Below are 10,054 nucleotides of genomic sequence, written 5' to 3'. Positions count from 1 at the left end.
CAAGTAGATTTTATTTCGAGAATATGTATGTGAACGCTAAGATACTGCGAAAGCTAACATTTAACACGTTCCAACTTTACCACTTATAATCTATTAGTATTTGAGCCCTCAAGTTTGGTCCTGTGTTACTTTACATATACTTTAGTCTGAACTAGCAAAACTTCTTTTATTTCTCCAATATTTCTTATAATAAATTATTTTTCTTTTGGAAAATGATAAAGGATCTCACTCGAGCACTCCCTCGTACACTCAAGGTGAAAAAAAGCTAAACTATCTTTTAGAGTGCACAATAGAGTAGTACGGATTAGTCCCTGTGTGAGCTCCGTTCTATTTTAGTTCTACTGATTTAGGACACTAGACACTATTTCATTTACAAAAGAATATCACAAAAAACAAAAGAGAAAAGGTGGAATTAAATTAGAAAGCGAATAATTATTAGTGTTTATTAGGCATCTTATTCTTTACACCTACCAAAATGCCCAATAACCCAATTAAAGATAAACAAAGAAAAGAACATTTTCAAATATTAAAAAGACTTTTATCTAGCACCTACTCACTACCAAAGCTTATGTTCATCTTAAAAATATGACGACATTTAACTTAGCCATTTTAACAACAAAACAAACCCTTTAACTTTAACTATATGTACAATAAAACCCACAAATTCAAACTTTATCTAAGTTAAGGTTCTTTTTCTTCAAATTCTTTTTCACTTTAATCCATTCATTCATATATTCTTCGGTATATAACCTTTCCCACGTCATATGTATAATTTTTGATAATTATAATAAGACCCTCCTTTTGAACCACATTACAGACAAGCCCTTCTTTTCCCTTCTTCCTTATCAGTGATTGAAATTCAAAACGGGGCACGATGAGGTATGCCCTTTCTTCTTCTTCCAGTCCGGTAACTATTAATCGGAGGAGTCACCGGAGACAAATTAGTAGCAGTTTCTTCATTAAACCTCGAGTAATTCTCACCGGAGTCTCTACTACCGTCAGATGAGACTTGGGTATCAATCAAACGGTTGATACGAAGCTTTTTTGGTGTTGATGAGTCTTGATCCGATTCAGAGTTGTGAAACGAGTCACGACTGTATTTAACTCGAAGGTTAAACGTAAGATCCGAGTCGCCGCGTTTCATCCCTTCAAGCTGAGAAAAAAAACAGATGGGTTTTAGTCAGTTTCTGATTTCTTATTGAAGATTGTGCCAACAAGAAACAGAGTAGTAACTAAAAAGAGAATGGGTGAAAAACATGAAACCCAAATTTGTACAAAATCTATCATTAAAGATGAAAAATCAAGCAAAAGTAGAATATTTTTCTAATGATTTGAATGAAAACGAGTAATGGGTTTTTCACTGAAATCAAAATAATTGAAGATTTGGTATAATCCAAAAATTTATTGTTTTTAGTACTGGGATTTGAAACCAATGGATTTGAGAGTAAGAAAAAACAGATGAACAGAATTTGGGGGAAATGTAATCAAAGACATAAATCATGAAGATTAGACATTTATTGAAGATTTGATATGAAAATGAGAAATGGGTAGTTCACAAAATCCCAAATAAATGAAAAAAATTAGAGAAATTAAAACTTGATAAGTAAGAATCACAAAATTAATGAAGATGAATCAAAGAAATGTAAGTTAGAAATGTTGATTGATGATCAAAATCAAACCTTGCATCCTAAAGAACAGAATCTGAATGAATCAAGAAGACTTCTGCAACAAATTTCACATGTATTTGTGACTCCCTTTCCAGGCCTTAATTGTGGCCGTTCATTAAGGAAAACGATTTTGGCACTATTGATTACATAATGTTGAACACCAGAAATGTCAATGTGTTTTTGAACTTCATTAACCCTAATCACGTTATGGTATGAAGATCTTCTAATCTGCAATTTCAATAGAAAAATGAGAGCATTTTAGTACCATTTCATAGCCTAAACCTCAATGGGTTGTTAAAAAAACAGAACTTACTTGAACATATCTATGATCTTTGTGATGAATCAAACAGTAAGAACAAAGGGCATTTCCCATACAATCTAAGCAGAAATAGTTGCATTCACTTTTGTTAGAATCACCATGGATTCTACAAGGACTGAAATAGTTTGCTTTTAACAATGGCTTCAACCATGGAGGACCCAAATGATGATCATTTTTCTCCATTGAAATAATTGGACCAACCTGAAATCACAAAAATCACCATTAGAACACATTGAATCTGAAAAATCAAAGAAAACAGAAGAAAACCCAGACTCATTAATGGCAGTTTTGATTCATTTTTTTTTTGTTTCTCACCATGACTTTCTTGTGTTGTTGGGTTGTCAAAACCCCAATCTTTTGTTGTTCGTTCTCGATTGCCAGCTTGTTTGTTTGTATGTTTGAGTAGTAGTAGTATTATAAGAAGAAACAAATAAAACCCTAAAAAGCCAAAGATGAAAAAAAATCACAAACCCTGATTAGGTGAAAAGAAAAGATACCCAAAAAGTTCTATTATCAAGTCACTGCTTTTTGATTCATTTTAACCAAAAACAAACACAAAAACAAAAAAGGGAAGAGAGAAGTCTAAAAATAAGAATTAAAATCATAATCTTAGCTTACCTTCTTGAGAGATTCAGAACCCAAAATCAAATTTTAGAGAGAGAGAGAGAGAGAGAGCAGCAGAAACGGTAGAGTGAGAAATGAAGAGAGAGAGAGAGAGGAATAGAAATGAGTTGTGGAATATAAGGCGGTGTGACTGTAATAAGGAAACGTGCCTGAGATTTCATTTCCTCTCTCTCTCTCTCCCTTGTAATTAGAGAAAAAGTTTTGTTCTGACCGAACAAAACCCAGACCTACTTTAATTACGTTAAATTTTATTTCAAGATTTTCTTTCTCAAATTAATTGCAAAATAAAATAAGAAACTGAAATAAAATCGATTTTTAACTTACTTTCTCTCTTTAATCTCTAATTACTAGAAAACAGTAAAAGAAAATTAAATAACCAAAAAATATAAAATAAAATAGTGGCAGAAAAAAATGTTAATGAAAAGAGGAATGTTTGGTGATCATGCCAAATATGTGATTTTTTTTACATGCTTGTGAAATGATATCTACAAGAAACAAGAACGTAACCAGAGAACGTACGTATTTCTCAATTTTTACTTGTATACTAAAATGTGATCTTGCTGTTAAAATTTGATATTAAGAATATAATTTTGGGGATAATTTATTATGCGTAGATTCACTGCCTAAAATATTGAGAATCACAAAACTTAATCTCAACATTTATATATGGTAATTTTGAGATACTTACTAGCTACAAAAATTCTAGCATTGTAATATACTTGAAGTTGCTTAGGAATGAAGTTAAACTTGCAGAATGGATTTAGAAGGCAGACGTCTATAGAAGTGAACCATACATTTCCAAGCCAAAACTTAAAATATGTGGCACTCTCCTTCCCTTGCCTTACTTTGAAAGAAAATAAAAGAACTAGAGTTGCTTGTACCTTCAAATCTCTCTCTATCACAATCACAAGGCACGCGTCCGTTCTTGTTTTTTTTATCATAAAGTTAGTTTTCAGGTAAAATTTTCAGTAAGCGAATAAATGTAGAAAAATAATGTGAGGGAACTACACCTGTAATTACGAATTAGGATATCATTTTTATTCTTTGATGATCCTAATATTTTCAAAATACGACAAAAAATAGCTCTTACATTTACTGTCAAAGCGTAATTGTATATAAACATTTTGCCGCTTATCAGAGTATTCTAAAATGGAAGAAACACGAAAACATAGACTATGATTACAACAAAATGTCACCAAAATCTCTTATTTGAAACACGAGACATATAAACCATGATTTCAATTGAGGGTCCGAATTTAGGAATATTATTTGTATTTAAAAAACACTAAAAGTTTATCAAAATGATTAAGGTCCAAGTAATGCCACCAGGTTTGCTTTTTTATATGCAATTATTGATGACCAGAATAGTGTTTTTAAAGCTTCACACACTATATTTTTGTAGGAATCTTTAGTTATTTTTCTTTCATTTAGTTCATTCTTTCATACTTTACACATTGAAAAAACAAACACTTGTCCCAAGTAGTTCAATTTGCACTTTCAACCGAAAAAAGGAAAAAATAGTGAATTTTATACTTCATTTTTTGAATTGTTTAAAGTACCGGAGTTAGCCAGTATATGTTTCATTTAACGTAACAACTTGTCCGAAAATACATAATGTTGAAGTTATCATACAACTAAGATGCAACAATTTATAATCCGTAACTAAATGTGAGGATGCAACAGCAAGTATGATATGAAATCTATAACATTCTTACCTTGAAATATAAAAATAATAACAAAAATAATAAATTAAAATAAAATGTTTTCTTCAGATCACCTTCTTATGTTATGTATTCTTGGATTAGTTATAACCAAGAAACAAAATTTTGATGCCAATGCGTTCAACAGTCTACAGTTTATCATGTATCTGTAAATTCGTAAATAACATAATGAGTGATGGAGACCATCATCATGGGCCTCACGTTCAAGTCATTGGGCCTCACGGCCGAGTCCATTAGGGTTAGATTTGAGAGTTTCAGGTTTAGAAGTTTCTATGTTTGAGTATCTTTGATATTTAGGAATCCTAGTTTGAGTCTATCTAAAAGTGTCTTAGTTCCTATAAAAGGAAGTCCAGTTTGTCTTGGTCATTCAGATAAGAGAATATTATCAATCGAGTTTATTATTAATCAGGTTTATCGTTTTGTTCTTTACTTTATCAGTTTATTTACGTATTTTATCAGTTTATTTACGTATTTTATCATTGTTATAATGGTGGATTCCATTAATTTTACGCTTCCGCAACAATCTACATCAGTTGGTATTTTATTATTAATTTTACGCTTCCATTAATTTTACCCTTTCGAGATTCTAAACAATTCTACGTTGATCGAAAAGATCAAGAAAAAATTAATAACGTTTCCAAAATTCCTCTCTTCGACGGTCAATACCATATAGATTTTTGGATTCAACAGATGGAGGATTGGTTCATAAATCAAGATGTACATGTCGAAGATAAGGTTTTTGTCATGGAACAACATATGTCCGAAAGAATCTATGAACAATTCAATGCAATGCAATGGAGACTCATTGACGAAGGAAAAAATTCATAGACGATTGGACGACATTGAAAAGTATCTTCAGGTATGTTTTTCTACCCTTGGATGAATATTTGTCACATGCTGAAACAATGATTGAATCAAGTAGACAATTCTCCAACGTTACTTTGGTCACCGGGATCAATGATATTGAAGAAGTTCTTGACAAACGTAACAAAATTCTATCAATGACCGAGGAAGAAGACGAAAGTGATTTTCCTTCACGAGACATTAGTACCAAGAAGTTCATGTTCCCTCTTGTAGGAGTCTATTTTCTCAAAGAAACAATGACCATAGGTGTAGAAGTTGATGCCCATCACCTGTTCGATATTAGGTTTCTTAGAGTTTATAAACTTCACGAAGATGAACGAGGGAAGATAATTCAAGTTATTATTGAGAAGGACGAAACAGAGAAAGTGATGAAGTGGATGATGAAATTCATAGTTAATTTTTCCATAGTGAATTATGTGGTGTTCGTGATCTTCTTCATCAAACTAAAAGACGACGGAAGATGTCGCAATTTGTTAGAAGTTTCTTTCCTACATTTGTTTTTGCGAGATTCTTTGCAATATGAGATTGATGTCAGTAATTTGGTCCATCATTGTCTTCTTCAGATTTTCGTCAACTTTCGTGCAAAGTGGGAATTAAGGATCGCATTGTTAAGTCTCACTTGAAGGCAAGTTCGTTCTCGGACGGGGAGTATGATGGAGACCATCATCATGGGCCTCACGTTCAAGTCATTGGGCCTCACGACCGAGTCCATTAGGGTTAGATTTGAGAGTTTCAGGTTTAGAAGTTTCTACGTTTGAGTATCTTTGATATTTAGGAATCCTAGTTTGAGTCTATCTAAAAGTGTCTTAGTTCCTATAAAAGGAAGTCCAGTTTGTCTTGGTCATTCAGATCAGAGAATATTATCAATCGAGTTTATTATTAATCAGGTTTATCGTTTTGTTCTTTACTTTATCAGTTTATTTACGTATTTTATCATTGTTATAATGGTGGATTCCATTAATTTTACGCTTCCGCAACAATCTACATCAATGAGAGTCCTTAATTTGAAACATAAAGAGTAGAGAGATGCTAGAATCACAAAAAGAGTAGAGAGATGTAACTTTATCATTTCCCTAAAGAGTAACATTGTTTTTGTGTATTCACATATATTTCGAAGAAAAGTCACCTTCCATTACTTATGTTTATATAATATAAGTTTCTAAGGAAATTTTCATCTAAATAAAATTATATTTTTCCCAAATAATTGAAATTCATTCTTGACTAAACAAACCAATATCTTTATTCATTCATTTAGAGCATAATAATAAGTAGAAATAGAAAAAGAGACTATTAACGGTTTACCTAAATAAACCGATAATAAAGATTCCATCTTACCTACTTTGACGACTATAACGGACGTTAAGAGTTCCGTTAAAACGTACGTTTCTTATTAACTTAATAAATTAGCCGCCTTTGGGTGTAACAATCTGTCAAAGTCTTATGTTTCCAAATGACGTACGAAATGTGTTGACGTGGATGTTGTTTCAAATCACTATGGACCACCTTTCGTGTCATCTAACGGATCCACCTGTCATTATATTTCCCACTTTAAATTAAAGTTGAATCTGAAAGTAACACTAGGGTTCCACTTTCCACCGCTTTCCACCATTGATTTTGATACATTATAGGACCATCAAAGATTATACGCTTCTCGAGAAAGCTCCAACAAGTGTAACGTATACAATTATGTCGGCCCTCGGGCCTTGTAGATAATAAAATTAATATGGACTTATCCAACAAGTGAGACGTCCATAAACCAAATTTGTGGGAGTTCATGATCAGAGGACAGCCCCTTTTGCAATAGGGAACCATCTAGAACTTCTCTTTCTCTATAGTATTATTATGGAGTATTTGAGTGGAGGTGGGAGGAGTCTGACCCAACTTCAGTGCCCCTTTGCTCCAGCATCTCACTAACACTAAAGTTTTAGGGAACTCAAAAGAAACCAAACATAATTGAAACAATGCCCTCAAGAGAAATGGGCTTCCCATTTTATTTTATGTTCTTGGCGATTTTGGGTTATGAGGATGTCTCACTGCCGCAAAAAAGGTAGAATCTGGCAAAGTCTCAAAAACACCCATGAAAGAATGCAGATATTCGAGGCGATACCCGAAAATTATTTTTGAGTGGTCTTTAAGAATTGGGTTATTTTCTAAATGACTCGCTAGTTTATGACCAGTTTACCGCTTAATCCTCTAGTTTATCGAAAATATGACTCATTTTTGCCATTAACATAAAAAAAGACTGTTACTTTATATTTTTCTCTCCCAAAATTATATTTCATTTAATTCTCTGACATATTCAATTATCTCACTCTCTCTCTCTCTCTCTAAAAACTCTCTCTCTCTCTCTCTCTTCTCTAAAAACTCTCTCTCTCATCCTTTTTTTTTTTCTAAAAGTCTCTTGCTCCAAAATATTTTTGGAGAAAGAAGGATAGTTAAAATTATTTCAAGAAGAGTTCTACTTGGATGATGGTGTTCATGTTGTTGTTTTTGTTGATGAAATGAATCTGACTTAATATTTTTTTTCCGGTCTTCCAACAGTCTGAAATAGGGGTTGTAGAGAGAGAGAGAGGAAAAAAAAGAGAGAATTGAGTATGTCAAATAATTAAATGGAGGATAATTTTAAGAGAACAAAATATAAAGTTAACGCTCTTTTGACATTAACGATAAAAGAGAGTCATTTAAATATTTCGATAAACTACGGAGCTAAGCGGGAAGTTGGTCATAAACTAGAAGGTCATTTGGAAAGTAACCTTAAAAGTTTTGAATGTTGTACATAAATTTTTAAACTAAATTTAGTTGATCTTTTTTCCCAAAGTAATGATTTGTCGGTTCTTTCTGTGTAAGTTTCATGCATATTTTGATTTTTGATGTTTGGGTCTATTTATCTCAATTGTAGATCACAAATTTCGTTTCGTTTCTTTTTTGTCTTTTGGACTTTTTTGGGCTTGTTCATTGTATTTCTTTTGGTGGGTAAATGCTTATAAGCCCCCAAAATCACTTTTATACTGTGTATCAATTGTGACAACACAACAACATAATTGTAAGCGCCACAAATCATTTTTGAGTGGGGTAAATCCTTTTTGTACATAAATTTTGTTTCTTTTTTTCTGTTCTTTTTTTTCTTTTATTTTTTTTTTCCTGAAATGGAATTACTTTCTAAGTTAATTATTACGTGACATTGATATATCATCAAAATGTAATAAACACGCTACCGTCGAATTTAAACTACAAATGAAAGAGGCCTAAAGCTCAACAAATTTATTATTTATACCTTTAATAACTAAAATTCAATAACTATGGTTTCCATTTTCTATGGAATCGAGCATGGGACCTCTAAATTTTTGGAATATATGTGAACGCTTTCATACACTTGGACAACCAAGTGTTGACGTGCATAATTCATGTTTTGCAATCTTCATCATTAATTAAATGCACATTTTTTCAACTTCTTTAAACCGCCTCAGTAGACATGGGTGATCGGCACGTATACTGTTGGCAGTAGTATGTTCTGTGATGGAGAAACCGTTTCAAAACGGCAGACAACCTATTGCCCTTGATTTAGTAAAAAGAAATCTTTCAGTAATAGGATGAATTGCAACGGACAAAAACTTTTCTCTATAAAATGGAAAGATCACCGTCAACCAGTTGCGAGACCAGAAATTTTTATGAGTGGCGGCTCTTTTTGTTATAGTTAACGAAAGAACTCCATAGTATACGATGATGCTAGAACGAAAAAGCAAATTCCACAAAATTTATTTGTAGTTTAGATATTCCATTGATGTACAACCATAAATCTAATCTCTAATTTTCTCATGAATATGATTTGGGGTCTTTCTCCCGACTAGAATCCCAAAATTATCAAAATAAAAAACAAAAGAGGTGATGAAGAGATAGTGGTGAAGATTAAGAAAACGATGGTGGAGATGATGAAGAGGAAGCGATCGTAATAGAAGAAAGAGATGAAGATAAACTTTTATTTCCAATAACATGTTTACTATGACAAACGTGCAAGATAACAATTTTTTAATAAAAAATATAAGTCAAAGAAAAATCAGACGAAATTAAAATTAAGAGGGTTATTCAGAAAACTCAACATCTCTACGACTCATTTTATTAAGTTGGTCAGGAGGTCAAAATTGAATTAGCTCAATTAATAAAGAATTTTGAAGTAGTCATCTTAAAGACTTAAACCAAACAATACTTTCGACCAATATAAACAGTAAAGTTTCTAGAAAAAAAAGGTGTTGTGAATAGGGGTCAATCTCAAGACCTCAACAATATAGCACTAGCGTTTTACCGCTTGAGCTAAGAAAGATTTTGTATAAGAGATTGAAATATAAATATCTAATATAGTGGCAAGAGCAGTATAACAAAAAACGAGCAACATTAGGGTCGTGGGGGCACGTGCCCCCACGAACCCTGTGTGGGCTCGGCCCTGCCGTCGACGGCGTTTTTCGGTGACGCCATCAACTGTGATATTTTTCCAGTTGCCTCCTGTCGACCCAACTGCTTTATGGGCAACGAATTGCCGACGACGTTTTTCCGTCGACAATCTTTTTTATTAGCAACATTTTTCTAATACTGACGGCTTTATGTTGTCCGCGGTGGTATGAAATTTTGTAGCGACTGTTCTATAATAACGCCAACTAAGGATAGCCGGAAGTAAGAGTTTGTTACAGATTTGCAGGTGGCCTCAACAAAGATGGGGGTCATGAAGTTAAACATCCTTCATCTGTTTAGAACGAAATACGATTATACCTTATCTGAATTGTATTGTTTACTGCGAAGTGCAAGAGGATATAATATTATAAAAAGGAATACCATGGAATCTAAAGTAATGGCAGCTTAATTACTCA

At 32.7% G+C, this 10,054-nt stretch overlaps 1 protein-coding gene across 1 annotated transcript; it reads right to left on the bottom strand.

The window, feature by feature from the left end:
* Positions 1 to 414: 414 nt before the first annotated feature.
* On the bottom strand, positions 415 to 2,833 carry LOC147566088 (protein RGF1 INDUCIBLE TRANSCRIPTION FACTOR 1-like). The gene is made up of 5 exons (XM_086652567.1): positions 2,605 to 2,833; positions 2,302 to 2,424; positions 1,981 to 2,187; positions 1,680 to 1,895; positions 415 to 1,153 (listed from the first exon to the last, which is right to left on the bottom strand). Exons 2-5 carry the CDS (start codon positions 2,302 to 2,304, stop codon positions 860 to 862), a joined length of 720 nt encoding a protein of 239 aa, XP_086508693.1. The 5' UTR covers positions 2,305 to 2,424; positions 2,605 to 2,833; the 3' UTR covers positions 415 to 859.
* Positions 2,834 to 10,054: the final 7,221 nt, after the last annotated feature.

The sequence above is a fragment of the Eschscholzia californica genome, unplaced genomic scaffold, assembly GCF_041429995.1.
Source record: "Eschscholzia californica isolate CP2 unplaced genomic scaffold, dmEscCali1.0.p SCAF_1, whole genome shotgun sequence".
In the NCBI taxonomy this organism is placed as follows: domain Eukaryota; kingdom Viridiplantae; phylum Streptophyta; class Magnoliopsida; order Ranunculales; family Papaveraceae; genus Eschscholzia; species Eschscholzia californica.
The sequence above is the reverse complement of the archived record's forward strand: the minus strand, read 5'-3'. Positions and strand labels throughout refer to the sequence as shown.